This window comes from Hylobates moloch, unplaced genomic scaffold, assembly GCF_009828535.3.
Source record: "Hylobates moloch isolate HMO894 unplaced genomic scaffold, HMol_V3 SCAFFOLD_9, whole genome shotgun sequence".
Classification (NCBI taxonomy): domain Eukaryota; kingdom Metazoa; phylum Chordata; class Mammalia; order Primates; family Hylobatidae; genus Hylobates; species Hylobates moloch.
Genome location: NW_026652284.1, coordinates 112,939,566 through 112,961,328, shown reverse-complemented (window position 1 = coordinate 112,961,328; position 21,763 = coordinate 112,939,566). Strand labels below are relative to the sequence as shown.

The window sequence follows — 21,763 nt, the reverse complement described above, 5'->3', positions numbered from 1 at the left end:
GAATGAACCTGGATATTATGCCAAGTGAATCAAGCTAGACACAGAAAGAGAAATATTGCTTGATGTCATTTATATATGGAATATTAAAAATAAATTCAAATATACAGAGATAGAGAACAAAACAGTGGTTACCAGTGATGAAGGGGATGGTGGATGCAGGAAGTAAATGGGGAGGTCAGAGGGTACAAAGTAGCAGGTATGGAGGGTGAACAAGTCTAGAGATGGAATGTACAAGATGATAATTATGGGTCATAAAATTGTACTGTATTTGGGATTCGTGCTAAATGAGTAAGTTTAGCTGCTCACTCTTGCCACAAAAAGAAAAATGATGAGTAGCTCTGAGAGAAGATGGATATTTTAATTTACTTCAGTATAGTAGCTTTTTTATTACTATGTGTATCCCATAACATCATGTTGTATACCATAAACATACACAATAACATTTATTCCTTAAATAAAAACTTCATAATCTATGCATCTGACAAGGGACTAATATCCAGAATCTACAAAGAACTTAAATAAATTAGCAAGAAAAAAGCAAACGATCCTATGAAAAAGTGGGCTAAGGACATGAATAGAGACTTCTCAAAAGAAGATATACAGATTGCCAACAAACATGAAAAAATGCTCAACGTCACTAATAATCAGGGAAATGCAAATTAAAGCCACAATGTGATACTACCTTATTCCCACAAGAAAGGCCATTATCAAAAATATTTAAAATATAGACGTTGGTATGGATGCCGTGAAAAAGAACAAGAGCACTTCTACACTGCTGGTGGGAATGGAAACTAGTATAACCACTGTGGAAAACAGTGTGGAGATTCCTTAAAGAGCTAAAAGTAGAGCTACCATTTGATCCAGCAATCCCACTACTGGGTACCTACCCAGAGGAAAAGAATTTATTATACAAAAATATACCTACACACACATTTATAGCAGCACAATTAGCTATTGCAAAAATGTGGAACCAGCCTAAATGCCCATCAGTCAATGAGTGTATAAACTGTATAAACACACACACACATATTTATATATATTATGGAATACTACTCAGCCATAAAAAGGAATGAATTGAATTAATGGCATTTGCAGCAGCCTGGATGGGATTGGAGACTATTATTCTAAGTGAAGTAACTCAGGAATAGAAAACTAAACATCATATGTTCTCACTCATAAGTGGGAACTATGAGGATGCAAAGGCATAAGAAGGTTACAGTGGACTTTGGGGACTCAGGGGGAAAGGGTGGCAAGAGGATGAGGGATCAAATATTACAAATTAGGTTCAGTATATATTGCTTGGGTGATGGGTGTACCTTCATCTTACAAATCACCACTAAAGAACTTACTCATGTAACCAAATACCATCTGTTCCCCAAAAACCTATGGAAAAATAAAATAAAATAAAATAAAACACGTAACATAAAATTTACCAACTTGAAAAAAAGAACACCGTATAATTAGAATGCCTTTGGCTTTAAGTAACAGAAACCCCTTACTCAAAGTGGTTTAAATAATAAAGACAAATGCATTAGTTCACCTAAAAAAAAAAAGGATCACATAGACACTTAGGTACAATTTCAATTCATTCATAGTATAGTATTGTCAACATGTTAAGTGATATTTAATACTTCTAGAATAGTCTTTAGTAGTTTTTAATATTTGGATACTCTAAACCAATTTTTAAAATATTAGATTTGATGTTTAGTAGTTCCCTGTTTGTGTCAGCATTTGTAAAGAATACAGTGGAGGGCTGACCTAGTGTTTCCTATGCATAGGATGACTGTATCATGTGAATTCAATGATAATCTTTGTATACATTTTCTAGGGACACAACATTTGTCATTGAATCCACAAGTCTCTATGATATTTCACATTAGATACTTCACTCAGCATTTTTTCATGATGTCAAATTAATATTTTTCTCTTTTCTTACTCCTAAATGAGGCTGGATCTATACACTCTGGGTACTGACCAATAGGCAAGTTTCATCACTTCGTCTTTTCCCTGTCATGTGGGTCATGGCTATGTTTTGTGTTGCTGCCATGTCGGTGGATGTTCCCAGCTCAGCCTCTTGTTCCAAGAGGTTTCACTTTGTGCTAGCTCTGCAATCCTAGGTGCTTCCCAACACTCACCAGAGGGTCGATGGCATACTCCAGATTGCTGTAATACACAAATATCACAGTCCCTAGTATACGGCCGGACTTTTGTCTCCATTTGCCATCTGTATATCTTACCTTGTGGGTATCACATTTCCCAGAAAGTCAGCTGTCACTGTACTTCCTCTACCATTTTAACAGGGGTGACTGTCTAGGCTAGAAGTGGCAAGTGAGGTAGTAGAAGAGGTGTACTCTGGCCATCTCATAAAGATAGCATCCAGCAATGGGAGAATCATAAAAAATGGTACACCTGCATAGAGCACTTACCAGGAACGGAGCCTGCAGGACTGGAAGTTGCTCTGGGTGAGTCGGCAAGTGAGTGATGAGTAAATGGGAAGGTCCAGGGTGACTATACACTACTGTGGCTTCATAAACACTGTACCCTTAGGCTACACTAAATTTATTTTTTAAAGTGTTTCTTTCTTCAACAATAAATTAGCTTACTGTAACATTTTTACTTCATAAGCTTTGTAGTTTTCTTCCTAAGTTTTGACTCTGAGAATAATAATACTTAGCTTACAACACAAATACATTATACAGCTATAAAAAAATTTCCTTTCTTTATACTCATATTCTATATGCTTTTTGCTATTTCTAAAAATTTTTGGCCAGATGCAATGGCTCATGCCTATAATCCCAGCACTTTGGAAGATTGGGGCAGGAGCCCAGGAGCCTGAGACCAGCCTGGGCAACATAGTGAAGCCCAATTTCTACAAAAATAGAAATAAAAGTTAGCCAGGAACTGTGGCTCGTGCCTCTAGTCCCAGCTACTCAGGAGGCTAAGGCAGAAGGATGGCTTGAACCTGGGAGGTAGAGGCTACATTGAGCCTAGGAGGTCCAGAGGCTACATCGAGGCTGCATTGATTGCGCCACTGCACTCCAGCCTTGATGACAGAGCAAGACCCTGTCTCGAAAAATAAAAATTGTTTAATATTTTATTTTATTTGTTTACTTTTTTAAATTTTTTGTTAAAGACTCAAACACATACATTAGCCTAGGCCTACACAGCGTCAGGATCATCAGTATCACTGTCCTCTGCCTCCACATCTTATCTCATGGGAAGGTCTTCAGGGACAACATTTTTTTTTTTAATATAAGTAGAGGGAGCACACTCTAATATAATGATAGAAAGTATAGAACAATTAAACATATAAACCAGTAACAGTCGTTTATCATCACTATCAAGCATTATGTACTGGACATAATTGTATATGCTATACTTTTATACAACTGGCAGTGCAGTAGGTTTGTTTATGCCAGGATCACCACAAATATGCGAGTAATTCATTGTTCTACAACATTAAGATACTTACAGTGTCAGTAGGCAATAGGAATTTTTCAGATCCATTATAATCTTATGGGACCACCATTGTATATGTGGTCCATTGTCGTTGGAAATGCCATTATGTGACACATGACTGTATATGTAAATCAGACCAAGTCACTCTTCCCATTTTATTCAGAGTTAAAGGCAGAGTCCCCGATAACCTGTCCCCCCGACTCCATTATCTCCCTGACATCATCTTCTACCACTTCCTTCCAGTCATTGCAGCCACATTGGCTTCCTTGCTATTTCACAAACATGAAAAGCATCTTTCTGCTTCAGGACTCTTGCACTTGCTGTTCTTTCTGCCAGAATGTCCTTCCCCCAGATGTCCTCATAATTTGCTTTCTGATCTCTTTCAGGTTGCTGCTCATGTGTCATTACATCACTGAAGCCCTTCCTGATACCCATATTTACAAAACATCCTCCTCCCAATCTCAGTATTCTGTATCCCCTGTTCCTGCTGCATTCTAAATCTCCCGTTCCTGCTGTACAGTCTAACTATTTAATTGTTTATTTCTTTTTCTATATTCCCCAAAAAGAATTTAAGCTTCATGAGAACAGGGAGTGTTTTCTGTCTTTGTCAATGGCACCTAGAACAGAGCCTGGCAAACAGTAGGTCTTCAATAAATTTTTGTTGAATGAGTGAATACCTTAAATGTATCTTTAAAATACATTTTAATATTTATAACATGCATCTCCCCTTAACTACTCTCCCTCTCAACTATTTCCTGATTATTTTTCCACATGTATCATTCTGGGTTAACTTTAAAATGAGTTTCTCAAATTCCGCCTCTGAAAAGACCATTGGAATTTTTATTGCCATGGATTTAGAGGCAATGGGAAGAAATGATTAAGGGAATGGGCTCTGGAGGCAGAGAACCTGAGTTAAATTCTGATGCTTCACTCAGCAACTGTGTGACCTTGGCAAATTATTCATCTCTCTGTGCCTCAGATTCCTCATTCATAAAATGATATCAGTAGTAAAATAGGCCTCAAAAGGTTGTTTTGAGGATTATGCAAATGAATATAAAGTACCTAGGACAGCGCTTGGGACATAATACACACTACATTAATGTTTACTGTTAATATTATTCATTGCTAGTAATGCATATTATTGCTACTAGCTAATATTTTATAATTACTAAGATTGCATTGAATTTATAGATTGTAATAGGAATGAATTGGTGTATTTACATGATCAAAATTGGATATTCAATAATGTGTTTCTCCGTTATTACTCTTATTTTATGTCCATTAGAAGATTTTCTTTGTTGGTAGTTTTCTCTCTATAGTTGCTACACATGTCCTAAGTTTATTTATAGATATTATATGTATGATTTTAGTTTCTATTTTGGTTGGGGTTATTCCTCATCACATTTTCTAAGAGTTTATGTCTGGCCTTCATTCCAACTTCTTTAAAATGTGTAATCAAACTAAGTTCTATGTACATAATCTTTTCATCATCATCCTGAGGATATCTAGCATATGATTTTACCACAGTCCACCTTAAAATTTAACTGGAATTTTGCATGCACTGAGAGGCTTGTTCACTTGCATCAAGTCATTAAATTAAACTGCCATCTCAATTCTTAAATGACAAGTTACAGGAACACTCCAAGAATATGCTTCATGATTTCCTTTGGGTGTTTCTTCAGAATAATTAACTGAGATTAAGGAAGCTGCCATGTGAACTGAACAGCAAAATATATTTACCACTTCAGTTGGTGAATATCTTACTTAATTCTGTTTATACTGAGCATAAGAAGTGAAGATCACATATTAAGGTCGATAATACAGACCATACTTCTAAAAAACACAATCTCAAACCAACCTCCTCCTTATTAGTTGCACACATTCCACAGCACTTTTTCTCTGCTCAAATATACTTGTGATACACCCAACACAAATGCACTTTTATTCTGATTGTCAAGTGGGTCTATAGTGTTGCCTGGGCATCTTGCTAGGTTTTCTTGTTCATCCATACTTCTGCTCTTTTATTTCTCATTCTCAGCTCATTTATAAAACTTCCAACTGAAGCTCATTCCTGAAATTTCTAACTGAAAAAAGTGGAAGCCTCAAAAGATAATTTCCACAAACTTCAACCATAATGGCTACCAACCTACCTGCATTTATATCCCCTAGTGCAACCTGGCCTTCCTTCCTTCCTAATTCTTCCTAATGAACTGTCTGTGGTGTATGCAATCCCTCTAGATGTGTATTGGATCCTATTTCCACTTGCTTTTAAAAGACTCCCCACTCCGCCCCCGCCTTTGGCAGTTCTCTGCTCTCTATACTTTTTCTTTGAATGTCACGTCTCTGAATCTTACATTAGAAAACATTCTGAAAGGTCTCCCCTCTTAAAAAACAAAGACAGAACAAAATAAAAACATCCCCCTCTATTTACTGCCCTGGTCCACTTTATTGCAAAACTTAAAAAAGACGCCTCTATTTGCTGTTTCAAATCTTTTCTCATTATCTCTCAAATCAACTCTAATTAGGCATTATCTCCTCCCCACACCCCCCCTCCCACTAAAACATCTCTCTTTGATGTCTCCAGTAACCTCCAGATTACTAAATCTAGTGATCATCCCTTGTCCTCCTCTTATTTAACCTTTTAGTAGGCTTTTTACCCCTTATGCAATTCCTCCATGTTTAAATCCTTGCTCACTTGGCTTTCAATACACGGCTTTCACTCTGCCACCAGATACTTCTGTCTGCTGGAGTCCTTTGCCACCAGGTCCTTCACTGCTGGTTGTTTCTTATACCTAGGCTTCTGCAAGTTGGTGTGTGCAAGAATTCAATTCTGAGACCTCTGTTCTTCTCTATTTGTACTCCTTCCTACATACTACCATCTTCTCATAATACCTCTAGAGCTCTGTCATCTGCTAATGGCCAACCAAGTCATAAAGAACAACAATCACACTGACAAGAAGATGGACTACATATTTTAAAAACATCTTAATAGTACCAATACCTACCAAGATAGTGAATAGCCACTGTCCTCTGAACAAAAAGAATCCTTCAATGACCACACAGGTGGGAAGAAAACAGCTAATGTCCAGAACCTGCCAAAAAGGGGACTCTAATAAATCGCTCTCACTTTGGGGTGTGATTCTGAAGGATTGTAACCTCTGAGTAAGGTGAATAAGATGTAAACCAATCATCAGAAGGCCTCACAGCCTGTCTTCACACTATCTAACTTGGACTTGAGCTTGAGTGAAGGTTGTCTCGGATAAGTAACACCCACACATGCCTGGCAAACCCAGTGAAAATTCTTTCTAGAAGAGGCAGGCTCAAATTATATATATTACAAACATACACGCATATGTATGTATGTGTGCTGTGTGTGTGTGTATATATATATATATATTTCAAATTAAGTATCCAGTATGCAAAGATAAACTAGATACACACGGGGACATGAGTAGGATTCAGTAGAAACCCAGTCTAGTTTTGGAATTTGATTATGGCAGGTTGTTGCTCTTCTTCCTTGAGGGCAACCTTGAGGGTCCCACAGTTGCTGTAGGCATTAAATTGTTAGAAACAGACTGTAAAACACTGTTTTAATTTGATGTCTTTCAGAAGAAGAAATTTGCATAGGGATTGCTGTAAAGTAGTTTATTTGGGAAGTATGGGAATGCTGGAAGGGAAGGTGGCCAATAGATAGTTCTGTGTTAAACCAGCTTCCCTGGTGGGAAAACTCTGTAAGACAGTGCTAAACACATACCTCAGCACAACCCTGCATAAGGGGCGATGGAACTGGGACATTTTTACACCAGCTCCTGAGGATCCTTGGTGGATGGCTGCTCCCTGTTGTGGGGTGGTAGTGACATTGATGTTGATGCTGATTATGTTAGGAGGCAGTAGTCAAGCATGAAATGTTTTATAAGGAAACAGAAAATACAAAAGTGGTTTAATACTTGAAAAAGAATGAAATAAACATTTTTTAGAATCGAAATATGATAAATTTAAAATTTAATGAGTAGATTTAACAGCAGATTAGACATAGCTGAAGACAGCACTGCTACACTGGAAAGTAAGAAGATAAGATCCAGAATGAAGCATAGAGAAAGAAAATATTAACAAAGACAGTAAGAACATGTAGAATAGGCCGGGTGCGGTGGCTCACGCCTATAATCCCAGCACTTTGGGAGGCCGAGGCGGGTGGATCACGAGGTCAGGAGATCGAGACCACGGTGAAACCCCATCTCTACTAAAAATACAAAAAAATAGCTGGGCGCGGTGGCGGGTGCCTGTAATCCCAGCTACTCAGGAGGCTGAGGCAGGAGAATGGTGTGAACCCGGGAGGCAGAGCTTGCAGTGAGCTGAGATCGCGCCACTGCACTCCAGCCTGGGTGACAGCGAGACTCCATCTCAAAAAAAGAAAAAGAACATGTAGAATAGAGTGAGAAGGTCTAACATGTTTAGTTAGAGTCATATGGAGAATAAAGGAAGAATTTAGCAGAGATAGTTCATTATTATTATTATTATTATACTTTAAGTTCTAGGGCACATGTGCACAACGTGCGGGTTTGTTACATATGTATATATGCACCATGTTGGTGTGCTGCACCCATTAACTCATCATTTACATTAGGTATATCTCCTAATGCTATCCCTCCACCCTCCCCGCACCCCATGACAGGCCCCAGTATGTGACATTCCCCTTCCTGTGTCCAAATGTTCTCATTGTTCAATTCCCACCTATGAGTGAGAACATGCGGTGTTTGGTTTTTTGTCCTTGTGATAGTTTGCTGAGAATGATGGTTTCCAGCTTCATTCATGTCCCTACAAAGGACATGAACTCATCTTTTTTATGGCTGCATAGTATTCCATGGTGTATATGTGTCACATTTTCTTAATCCATTCTATCATTGATGGATATTTGGGTTGGTTCCAAGTCTTTGCTATTGTGAATAGTGCCGCAATAAACATACATGTGCATGTGTCTTTGTAGCAGCATGATTTATAATCCTTTGGGTATATACCCAGTAATGGGATGGCTGGGTCAAATGGTATTTCTGGTTCTAGATCCTTGAGGAATCACCACACTGTCTTCCACAATGGTTGAACTAGTTTACAGTCCTACCAACAGTGTAAAAGTGTTCCTATTTCTCCACGTCCTCTCCAGCACCTGTTGTTTCCTGACTTTTTAATGATCGCCATTCTAACTGGTGTGAGATGGTATCTCATTGTGGTTTTGATTTGCATTTCTCTGATGGCCAGTGATGATGAGCATTTTTTCATGTGTCTGTTGGCTGCATAAATGTATTCTTTTGAGAAGTGTCTGTTCATATCCTTTGCCCACTTTTTGATGGGGTTGTTTGTTTTTTTTCTTGTAAATTTGTTTAAGTTCTTTGTAGATTCTGGATATTAGCCCTTTGTCAGATGAGTAGATTGCAAAACTTTTCTCCCATTCTGTAGGTTACCTGTTCACTCTGATGGTAGTTTCTTTTGCTGTGCAGAAGCTCTTTAGTTTAATTAGATCCCATTTGTCAATTTTGGCCTTTATTGCCATTGCTTTTGGTGTTTTAGACATGAAGTCCTTGCCCATGCCTATGTCTTGAATGGTATTGCCTAGGTTTTCTTCTAGGGTTTTTGTGGTTTTAGGTCTAACATTTAAGTCTTTAATCCATCTTGAATTAATTTTTGTTAAGGTGTAAGGAAGGGATCCAGTGTCAGCTTTCTACATATGGCTAGCCAGTTTTCCCAGCACCATTTATTAAATAGGGAATCCTTTCCCCATTTCTTGTTTTTGTCAGGTTTTTGAAAGATCAGATGGTTGTAGATGCATGGTGTTATTTCTGAGGCCTCTGTTCTGTTCCATTGATCTATGTCTCTGTTTTGGTACCACTACCATGCTGTTTTGGTTACTATAGCCCTGTAGTATAGTTTGAAGTCAGGTAGCGTGATGCCTCCAGCTTCGTTCTTTTTGTTTAGGATTGTCTTGGCAATGAGGGCCTTTTTTGGTTCCATATGAACTTTAAAGTAGTTTTTTCCAATTCTGTGAAGAAAGTCATTGGTAGCTTGAATGGGGATGGCATTGAATCTATAAATTACCTTTGGCAGTATGGCCATTTTCACAATATTGATTCTTCCTATCCATGAGCATGGAATGTTCTTCCATTCATTTGTGTCCTCTTTTATTTCACTGAGCAGTGGTTTGTAGTTCTCCTTGAAGAGATCCTTCACATCCCTTGTAAGTTGGATTCATAGGTATTTTATTCTCTTTGAAGCAATTGCCAGTGGGAGTTCACTCATGATTTGGCTCTCTGTTTGTCATCTGTTATTGGTGTATAGGAATGCTTGTGATTTTTGCACATTGATTTTGTATCCTGAGACTTTGCTGCAGTTGCTTATCAGCTTAAGGAGATTTTGGGCTGAGATAATGGGGTTTTCTACATACACAATCATGTCATCTGCATACAGGGACAATTGACTTCCTCTTTTCCTAATTGAATACCCTTTATTTCTTTCTCCTGCCTGATTGCCCTGGCTAGAACTTCCAACACTATGTTGAAGGAGTGGTGAGAGAGGGCATCCCTGTCTTGTGCCAGTTTTCAAAGGGAATGCTTCCAGTTTTTGCCCATTCAGTGTGATATTGGCTGTGGGTTTGTCATAAATAGCTCTTATTATTTTGAGATACGTCCCATCAATACCTAATTTATTCAGAGTTTTTAGCATGAAGGGCTGTTGAATGTTGTCAAAGGCCTTTTCTGCATCTATTGAGACAATCATGTGGTTTTTGTCTTTGGTTCTGTTTATATGCTGGATTACGTTTATTGATTTGCATATGTTGAACCAGCCTTACATCCCAGGGATGAAGCCCACTTGATCATGGTGGATAAGCTTTTTGATGTGCTGCTGGATTCGGTTTGCTAGTATTTTACTGAGGATTTTTGCACCGATGTTCATCAGGGATATTTGCCTGAAGCTCTCTTTTTTTGTTGTGTCTCTGCCAGGCTTTGGTATCAGGATGATGCTGGCCTCATAAAGTGAGTTAGGGAGGATTCGCTCTTTTTCTATTGATTGGAATAGTTTCAGAAGGAATGGTACTAGCTCCTCTTTGTACCTCTGGTAGAATTTGGCTGTGAATCTGTCTGGTCCTGGACTTTTTTTGGTTGGTAAGCTATTAATTATTGCCTCAATTTCAGAGCCTGTTACTGGTCTATTCAGGGATTCAACTTCTTCCTGGTTTAGTCTTGGGATGGTGTATATGTCCAGGAATTTATCCATTTCTTCTAGATTTTCTAGTTTATTTGCGTAGAGGTGTTTATAGTATTCTCTTATGGTAGTTTGTATTTCTGTGGGATCGGTGGTGATATCCCCTTTATCATTTTTTATTGCGTCTATTTGATTCTTCTCTCTTTTCTTCTGTATTTGTGTTGCTAGTGGTCTATCAATGTTGTTGATCTTTTCAAAAAACCGGCTCCTGAATTCATTGATTTTTTGAAGGGTTTTTTGTGTTTCTGTCTCCTTCAGTTCTGCTCTGATCTTAGTTATTTCTCGCCTTCTGCTAGCTTTTGAATGTGTTTGCTCTTGCTTCTCTAGTTCTTTTAATTGTGATGTTAGGGTGTCAATTTTAGATCTTCCTGCTTTCTCTTGTGGGCATTCAGTGCTATAAATTTCCCTCTACACACTGCTTTAAATGTGTCCCAGAGATTCTGGTATGTTGTGTCTTTGTTCTCATTGGTTTCAAAGAACATCTTTATTTCTAGCAGAGATAATATTTAAAGAGATAATGGCTAACTACAGGATTTATACTTAGGGTTTTTACATGTATACCCACTGCACAAACTGAACACATTTTATATACCTTCAGTCTGGGAGGTACTGTGCTATACATTTTATGAATCGAAAAATGAAATTGGCTTGGCCCCTGCCCTGAAAGACTTTACCACCTACATTCATATATCTACAATTATGACTATTTAGCAAAAATTGTGTATGCTCTGTGATAAACAGTTTAAACAACTCACTTTCTGCAATAACCCTGTAACCTAAGGATTTTTATTATCCAGATTATTTAATGAGGCTTGCTGAGGTTATATATATTTCCCAAGGTCATAATTTAATAAATAGATGTGTCATGTCATGGAAAACACTAGATTGGGGTCATTAGTTCTCTTCTTTCAGAATCCTGTAATAAATGTGATATTTAGACACACCATTTAGGCTCTTGCTCTTATCCTTATGCCAGTTAATAATAAAGACAAAGACATAGCTACTGTTTATTGAACATTTACCATGTGCCACACACAGTGTTGAATACTTTGAACATCTTATGGAGTAGGGGTGATTATCATTTTGCAGAAGAGGAAATGAAATTCTGATGTTGCCTTAAATCATAGGGTATGTTTCCAAATGAACACAAACAATGCCTCATAATTTTCATCTACAGCCAGATTGCTTTTGGATCATTAGCAGCTTAATATAGTAAAGTGCTTCACCTTTAAAATTTTGTTCCCAATATTTCTACTCTAAAATAAGGAAGTGGTTTAGGATATTTCATGAGTATCAGTATCTTAGCCGTCTTTATTCTCCTGTGAAATTCCCCCCCAACCCCACTAAGAAAATTGTTGAGGATCAAAAGTAGATACAATAAAATGTATCCTTTCTTCTATGATTCCTCATGCCACTTTAATTGGAAGATAACCTGCATAGTTACCCAGCTTGTTGTCAACTGGGGGACAAGGAATTACACATTATTTGCAGATAATTGTTTTCTTCAAGGTTATAGAGAAGCCTCTTTTCCAAATCATGGGCATCCTCTCTAAAACCTTGCCTGGCCTCCTCCCCGACCAAGGGGTTGTCTTTTCTCTTTTCTGTGTTTCCTGGAAGTGAAATAAACAAATGTCACTTAAATAATGAAATCTATTGCTGCCAACTTCATACATTCTTGTCAAAATAAACATATAGTAGATGCCAGATGAAGGTCAGGCCCTAGCTGCTCAGAAGGTAAGTCAGATCTCACCAGGAGCTCCCTGCATAGCTGACCTTGATCCAAGAATGGAATCAGCTTTGCGGGCAATGGAAACTCACAGGCCTCCCGTTGCGAGGTGAGGCTCCTAGGTATGAGGGAGAAGGCTCCTCAGGGCCACACAGAGGGCAGGTGGTGCTCTCAAGAATGGCAGTGCTCGGTGGGCTCTGGGGAACAGCCACATCTTGGAACAGACCCGTCAACTGCATCTTTCTTGTATTCTTTATATCCATGAATCTGTATATGGTTATTTAAAAAATAAAATAAGAGGTGACCCAAGGCTAGCTCTCCACTGGTCAAGTGATGTCTCTGTCCCTGACTGCAAAGTTTCCAAACACTGTCTTTCTGTGACTTGGTTTCATAGCTTCTACAGAACTGCAAAGTTGCCACTTAAAATGGGCTTTGTCCCTTTTTCCCATTGGCCAGTTGGGGTGGGTGACAGGTCATTCTTCTAATTGCCAGCAATGAGGAGGAAAACATAAGACAACATCAGACAACAATTCAAGGCAACTGGGAGAAGCCATAGACTGTGGCAATTCCCTGCACAGCTGTCCATAGTTGGACAGATCTCACCACAGTCCCTTCGAGGCTGGGAACCAGGCTGATGCCCCCATCACTCTGGATCCTTACAGGGGGCAACAGGAGAGGGAGTGTTTCTCTTTGTTTCATTCCAGTGTTCCTGATATTGAGGCTTTCTCCTAGGCAGTGAGGCTAAAGTAGCTTAGGCAAGTCAGCTTGGTTATTTGTTCACTTTATCACCTACTGTGAACACCACTACTGTGAGTGGGAGAAGCCTCAAGTCCTGGGTACTTAGCCTGCAGGTCAGACAGTAGGGTTGACTTCAGGATGTCATTTTTTTCCTAAGGCACAAAACCCTCTCCAGCATGTTTAGAGACTGTCTCTAGCAAGATTGTAAAAGAAAATTTTCTTTTCATTTTATATATTATTCTCAGTCTTAATGTTTGTCCTAACTTCATAGAATATTTTCAGTTTTAAACTGCAGTGTGTGGATGATCTTCTATGGGGGAAGGTCAGAAGAGTGACCTTCCAAGTAGAAAATAATTTTGAAGGAATCAGTTGATAGTTAGATTTGCTTTCTGGTTACTCAAGGCCACATAACTGCCTTGTGTAACTGTCAGTGTTGATTTTACATATACATATCAGTAACTACATCTTTAAAAATTTTCCTCATAATATAAATATTAGCAAACTATGGGCCTGAGAATCAATGACATTTTGTATGCACCTGCCAATTGACGGGCCACATGAATTCATGGTCAGCATGGGCTTCCTATCCTGCCATCTTGCTGACATCCAGCCTCAATAATTTAAAATAGCCAAATGAACCCATGATTTCCTTCTGCAGACCTGCTCCTCCCATAGTCAGCCTTGTCTCAGAAAATGGCGCCATCAACTGATACCCAATTGTTCAAGTCAATGATTAGGAGGCATGCTTAACTACATCTTGCGGGCACCACTACCGAAATATATCCTGAATTCAGTTTATTAGCACCACCTCCTACCATCACGTCCCATCAAGCCAGTGTCCTCCCCCAACTGGACTACCTTGGACAGCCTTCTCACGGTTTGCCCGGCTCTGTTCTTTCCCCTCTTTGATACTTTCTCCATAGAGAAGCCAGAATGCCCTTTTATTTACTTTTTTGTTTATAGTTGTGTTTTAAAATATTTTTTCTTTCCTATTATGAAATTATGACTGTAGAAATAGAACACAATGTAAAGAAAAAAATAACTCATGGTCCCACTATCTGGATAAACATTTTGTTTTGTTTCTTTTCAGTCTTTTGTCTGTGCTCAGGTGTAATTATTTCAAAGTGGTTGTTATTTGTTTATTTTTTTTAAAGAAGTAAATTTTGCAAAATAAAAATGTACATCTTGCAAATAATAGCTTTATTCCCGTGTTGAAACCTACCAATGGCTTTCCATGGCACTTGAAATCTATTCAGACTTCTTCTTGTGGCCCAGAAGGCTGTGTACAAGGTAGTTTCTGCCTATGTTTCTGATACCTTCTTCCACTTTTCTCCTCTCATATTCTGGACACAGCTTTTTTTTTTTTTCTCTATCTCTCTCTCTTTCTGGAACACAGAAGATTCCAAAAAGGTTCTGAAACACAGGAGGTTCCAATAAGGTTCTGGAATACAGAAGGTTCCAATAAGTTTCTGGAACCTTGTTCCCACCGGCAGGACTTTTGTGTTTTCTGTGCTTTTTCTGCCAAGAGCGTTTCTGCCCCTTTCTCTGTTTACATCTGTATTAGTCTGTTTTCACACTGCTATAAATAAATAACCAAGACTGCGTACTTTATAAAGGAAAGAGGTTTAATTGACTCACAGCTCCACGTAGCTGGGGAGACCTCCAGATCATGGTGGAAGGTGAAGGGGAAGCAAACTTGGACCATGGCGGCAGGAGAGTGTGTGAGGGAGCCAGAAAGACTACCATTTATCAAACCATCAGATCTCGTAAAAATTCACTCCTTATCACAAGAACATCATGGGGGAAACCACCCCCATTCATGGTACCAATTTCCTTTGTTAGTCCGTTCTCACACTGCTATAAAGAACTGCCCCAGACTGGGTAATTTATAAGGAAAAGAAGTTTAATTGACTCAAAGTTCTGCATGGCTTGGGAGGCCTCAGGAAACTTACACTCATGGTGGCAGGGGAAGCAGGCACATCTTACATGAGAGCAGGTGAGCCTGTGAAGGAAGTGAAGGGGGAAGAGTCCCTTATAAAACCATCAGGCCTCCTGAGAACTCGCTCACTAAGAAGAGAACAGCATGGGAGAAAGTGCCCCCATGATCTAATCACCTCCCTCCCTCCACACAGGGGGATTACAGGTCCCTCCTTGACACATGGGGATTACAATTCCAGATGATATTTGGGTGGGAACACAGAGTCAAACCATATCAACATCTGTCTCCTTTGTATTATGCAGGTTTGGGCTCAAATGTTACATTTTTAGAAGGACTTTTTTTTGAATACCAGAGCTAATATAGCCAGTCACAATCTCTCAGTCATCTTTCTCAGCCATATTACTTTGTTTATTTGATCACAGTATTGATTACTGTATGAAATTGCCTTATTTGTTAAATTTTGTATGATTTGTCTTTACCTATCTAAATGTGGGGATTATGAGAGTAGAGACCTTGATTCAGCCAATGACTGGAATAGTACTTGCCTTCTGGTAAAGAAATATTACAACAAATAAATATTAGTTGAAGAATGAAACCCCCAAATGTCCTTATTCATTCCTTATCTGATTTTTTTAACATTTTCTGTCAGCCAGCCAGTCATTTGCTTATTATTTTATTCTGCTTATTATTTGTATAATAAGCAGAAGTTTTGGCTTTGGTGAATTCTCATATTTTATTTCTATTTTGGTGATTACTTCCTTTTTCCTGTTTATGAAATCTTTAGCTTTAAAGATATTCTCCCACATTTTCTTTTAGAAGCTTTCCCCTTTTAGCTTTTACGTTTAAGTCTGGGATTCATTTCAGATGGATTTTTATGGATGGTATATAGTAGTGGTTAAGGGTCATTTTTTTTCTCTTATGGATTTGAAGATCTAGCCCAAAAGATTTTACTTTCCCCATTGAGATGCTTCGGCACCTTTGTCAAAAATCAATGGCCTCATAAAGAAGGGTCTATTTTTAGGCCTGTGTTTTTTTCCGTTGATCTCTTTATTCTTACGCCAGTACTACCCTATGCTAATAATTTTAGCTTTATAATAAACCTTCAAGGCTGCAACTCTTATGACTTTGTTTCTTTTTGATGATCATTTTGTCTATTATTTGTATTTGTATATAAATTTAGGAATCAGCTTATCAATTTTCATACAAAAACATGGTTGGGATGCTAATTAGGATTTTATTGAATCTGTAGGTCAATTTAGGAAGATCTGACATCTTAACATTATTAAGTTTGCCAATGTATGGTCATGAGATTTCTCTTATGGGTGTTCTAAAATTTGTCTCTCAACAGCAATTTGTCATTTTCAAGGTAAAAGTCATTGGGCATTACATATATATATATATATATATATATATGAACATATATATGAACATGTATATGAACATATATATGTATATATTCTTTGACATTTATTATTTTTATCTGTCAGAAACTTCTATCATACTGAACAAAAATATCTTTTTTTACTGAGCTCAATAGGAAGTTCGGAACACTCACTTTACTTGATTTCTCCGTCGTATGAGATACTGTTGGATTCTCCTCCTCCTTTTAATCTTGCTCTTAGTTTTATATAATCACGTACTCCTTTCTTCTACCTTTCTGTCCATTCTTTTGCAGTCTTTTTTTGTAAGTACATCTTCCTTTGCTCATTCCTTAAATGTTCACTTTTTTGTGTGTTTCTTACTCAACTCTCCTCATTCTTACCCTCTCCTGATTGATCTTATCCATTGAATTGGCTTCGGTTACTTCCTAAATATGATGGACTTTTAAATATGTATCTGCAGGATTTTCAGTTAAAATGTGAACTCTATTTCCCTTCCAAACTTACTATACCTCCCAAATCCCTTTCATCCGCCCACTTGAAATCATCTTTGTCATCTCCCTCTATCTTCACTCTTTACATTCAAGTCTGCTAGATTTTACCTCCTTCATACCTCAAATTCATTCTTTCTCTTTATTGCCACTGTCTTTGTCTGGGCAGAGATAACAATAATCTCTTACCTTATTACTACAATGGTATTATAAATAAACTTCCTCTTTTCATATTTTATTTCAATATATACTTTGCTTTCCAGCAACCTTCCAAAAATGCAGACTTTATGGTACCAGTTTCTCCTTTTATAAAGCCTATTAGTGAGGTCCCTCTCATCTTTAGAATAAAGTACTAACTGCTAAAACGGCCTACAATTCCTGCATGCTGTAGACCCTGCTCACATCCACAACCTCAGCTCCTACTGTCTCCCCTTCTAAAGCCCATGCATTAGGAATATGGAACAGCTTACAGTTCCAGGAACTTGCCATTCTCTCTTACCTTTGTGCAAGTTTTTCCTTCTCTGTGAGAGGCACTTTTCCTCCTTTCAACTGGATATTCCTTTTCTAGCTCAGATAACACTCCCTTGGGAAATTTCCCTGAGCCCCCAAAGCTAGGATATGTCTGTCCACAATGCTCCTACAGAACCCTGCATTTATTCTCTGTCTTAGTATTAATCTCACTGCCCTAAAGCTGTGTGCTGACTTGTTTTCTCTTCTATTAAACCATAAGCTCCCTGAAACAAGAACTGTGTCTAGTTCAGTGGCGTGTTGTAAGAACTCAAAAAAATACCTGTTCATTGAAATTGAGTGAATACATAAATGTATATTTTATAATAAAATTGGAGGATATTGGCTATTTGGAAAACCTTAGTTCATCAAATACACCAGACACCAAAATAAATTTCATATGGATTTTAAAGAATTGAGTATTATTTTAAAAGCATTAAGAAAATAAATAAAGATAAATATCTACTTTCATTCTTTAAAGTATTTTCTAAACATAAAGTAATTTTAAAAATCACCAAGGAAAAGCAGTAGTCTTAATTATTTACAATCTACAATAATTAAATAATTATTTCATTATTTACAATGTAAGAGTTGTATGTCAAAATCTACCATTCAGTAAATACTTTTTCTTCACTTGCATTTCATCTGTGTATTTATTTACTCAACGAATAATTGTTGAGGGCTTACCACGTGCCCAACAGAGAACTTCCTGTCCTCATGGAGTTTACATTTTAGTGAGGTAAAATAAACAAGTTAAGATACAATTTTTTAAATGCTGATATGTCCCATTGCCAGAAAAATAAACCACAAAAGACTAAAGAAGGATAATATGTGTAAATTCATAAAAGTATTTCAGAAACAATTAAAACTCTAATAGAAAGGTGGGAAACGACAGTTACAAAACAAACACAAAAGATATGAGAAATTTCCATTATATATTATAATAAAATATTATATTTTTCATCTTATTATCAAACATTTAAAAACTTTTTACTGCTTCTTATTTATTTTTAAATAGATAATATATATTTATAGGACAGAATCCAAAAGTATTAAGTAACTTACAGTACAAAGCAAACCTTCCTTTAATCTCTCTTCCCCAACCATCTAGTTCTTTCTAGAAGCAACCACTCCTGCCAAATTCCTATTTAAAAAGAAGTTTTTTAGTTCAATGCTAATGAGGGTTCATTGAAAGAGTACTCTCATAAACTGCTAGAGAAAATAGGAAATGATTTAATCTTTTTGGGAACAAAATTATTGACACATATCAAGCCTTAAAATGTATATTACGACTTAATAATTCTAAATTTGGATTCTCTCCTAACAAAATAGTTAGGTATATCATTACAATATACAATTTATGTACATGGGTAGATACCATGATATAAGAAATTGGAAACAATCTAACTATTCAAAACCAGTCCGTTAAATGATAGTGCACACATAAAATGGAGTGTTATACAATTATTATCTCTCATCTGTAGATCAAAGTATATAATTTTGAATAGCAATGTAAAATATTTCATCATTGCAGTGACCACGTTTTTCTGGTTCATCCACAGCATCCCAGCTCCTAGAACAATTTCTGGGACACTACAGGCATCTTGTAAGTGTGGGTTGTATAAATTAAATTGCATTCAGAAAAGCCTGGAAGCTGCAGTATCAGCTAGGACTGTTTTCAAAACTCACCTAATCTAAGAATCACCTGGAGAGAGCTTGCTAAAAACTAGATTCCCAGGCCACTATCTGCAGATTCTAACTAGAAGGTGTGGGAATCTTGTTTTAATGAGCACCCCAAGGTGTGAGAAACACAACATAAATAAGAAAGGGTCTAATGAGAAATCAGGAAACACCTGAGTATTGGATACAGTACAGGATTTATAAGGGAATTTATTGTTTAGAAGTAATTCAGGAAACATATTACACAGGTAATAGGAGATTTGAGAAGCCAAAGAAAGGAAAAAATGTGTACCATCAGGAAGTTACCACTATTCCTGGGACAGAGGGAGAAGTTGGTGTTGGCAGAAAGCAAACACCAAGGTCACCTGGAAAGGTCACCTGAAAGAAACCAAAACTGCAATAGCCCTCTTGGGCAGGGCCTGGAGCCACAGAGTAGACTCTATCACTGCTGGAGAAGTTGCTGATGCAGACAGGGGTTGTGAAAGCATGTAGGGTTCTTGGCCCTCCAGCTTCCCTCCATTGCCTCCCATTGGCCAGGCCCAGGTGGAAGCCAGTTAACATGGAAGGCCAGCAGGGTTCTGTGGATAGTGATAGTGAAGCCAGCAGGGTTCTGTCTTCCTGTGATTTACAGAGCAGAGCAAAGACAGGGCAGGCAATGGATATGAGGACAAACAGGTTCAGCATCTGTACTATGCATTAAGACACCATGTCACACCCACATGAAAATACTGCAAAGGTCTGCACTGAAGAGTGTAAAAATCATTTATTAATGTTCAGTTCATTTTAAGAAACCATCCCCTTAACCTTCATGTTAACTTTCATGATCTTCCACTCTGGGGCACTTGTGGATAATGGATAGTATTTCATGCAAATGACCCCTTTTAAGAGGATCTATAAACGCTAAGTAATCTTAAATGCAGAGTCCAAGACCTACCTCCTATGAGACAGTGGTCTCCTAGAGAAATGGTGGTCTGTAGGCAAACTAAAGCCCAACAGAACAGCACAATTAGCCAATGATTTGAATGTGTGAATTTGTAGAATCTCTGTGACAGTCATTATGCACATTTAGACAGTTTCCCAATAGGATTGTGTGTCATGAGTATTTTCAGAGTGAGGTTGGGTGCAGGAACAGAAATTTGACTAAAATAGTCTAAAGAGAAAGGAAAGTATTTTTATCTAGCTAGGCAAGAGGAAAAGACACTTTTCAAAAGCTATCACTCCACTGGAGTTAGTATTTTTGTTAACATCACACACCTTGTCTAAGGAAAATAAGGACATGGGAAAATACTACTCTTGAGCTGAGGTGAGTAACTGTGTGACTTGGGAAGAAAGCACTGCAAAGTTCTCATCACCACTTATGCAAAGTCCAAGTGCCATGAAAGAAATTCCCCCAAATCTCTCTTTTGTCTGTTTTTCAGCCTTCTCTCCAGCTACAGTCTGCCACATATTTCATGCTAGTTTGTGTGGTCATTTACTTTCCTGTCTCTACTCATGCTTGTTTTCTCTTTCTGGAATATTCCTCATCTACTACATGACTTACATCTTCTGGAAAATTCCTGCTTATCCTTTAAAATTCATATCAAACCTCACAGCCCCCAATAAGTCTTCTAATGGCCATTAGGCACATTTAGACAGCGTCACAACAGGATTGATTTGGATTTGTGTCCCCACCCAAATCTCGTGTTGAAATGTAATGCCTAATGCTGGAGATGGGGCCTGGTGGGAGATGGTTGGATCATGGGGGCAGTTTCTAATGGTTTAGCACCATCCCCCTAGTGCTGCGTGATAGAGTTCTCTTGAGATCTGGTGGTCTAAAAGTGTGTGGCACCTCCTTCCTCTCTCTCTTACTCCTACTCCTGCCATATGAGACATGCCTGCTTCCCCTTCACCTTCTGCCATGATTGTAAGTTTCCTGAGGCCTTCCCAGAAGCTGATGCCACCATGTTTCCTATATAGTCTGCAGAGCCATGAGTCAATTAAACCTTTTATTTATAAATCACCCAGTCTCAGGTATTTCTTAATAGCAATGTGAGAACAGATTAAAATACCTTATTTGATTTCTGCTCTCTATCCTTTCTAGCATGGCTCCCTCCCTTGGGCTTCCATAGTAGTCTATGCATATATCTAGCACTTGTACTTTTTTCAATATATTTTAACTGTTTATATATCTTTCTCCCTCATGAGATGATCAGGAATAATTTTTAATCCATCATTCCATATCTGCCTCTCAGTCCTATGCTTGGCATATAACAGATGCTCAGTAAATATTTCTTGGAGCAGATTTAATGGAGGTAATAGTTGAAACTGTAGGAGAAAGTGAAATATCCAAGAGAAAGATAAATTTATTGTGATTTTCATGTATACTTTTATTTAAGAAGCCAGGCTAAACTCACAGGAAAATGTTAAAGCAGATTGATTTGTTTTCTTTCTTAACAAGTATTCCTGATTACATTCATTTCCTTTGTTCATTCCCTCTTAATTTACAAGTAGCATGTCTTCATCTGAAATGGAGTTATTGTTCGCTCATTTTTATTTAAATTCACTTAAATATTAAGTTGAACCATAAGAAATCATTTTTTATGGGTCAAACATA

General features: G+C 37.8%; 1 protein-coding gene across 4 annotated transcripts in view; it reads left to right on the top strand.

The window, feature by feature from the left end:
* DNAAF11 (dynein axonemal assembly factor 11) overlaps positions 1-21,763 on the top strand; it is a 103,382-nt gene that overhangs the window by 65,661 nt on the left and 15,958 nt on the right. The window contains exon 11 of one of the 4 annotated variants that reach the window (XM_058444419.1): positions 19,053-19,091. The exons of 2 other annotated variants lie outside the window; for them this stretch is intronic. In XM_058444419.1, coding sequence (XP_058300402.1) covers positions 19,053-19,067 — 15 coding nt within the window. In that variant the 3' untranslated portion in view covers positions 19,068-19,091. Of the gene's footprint in view, positions 1-3,845; positions 3,948-19,052; positions 19,092-21,763 lie in introns of those variants that run through there. One more of the 4 variants, XM_058444418.1, reaches the window with a different exon arrangement.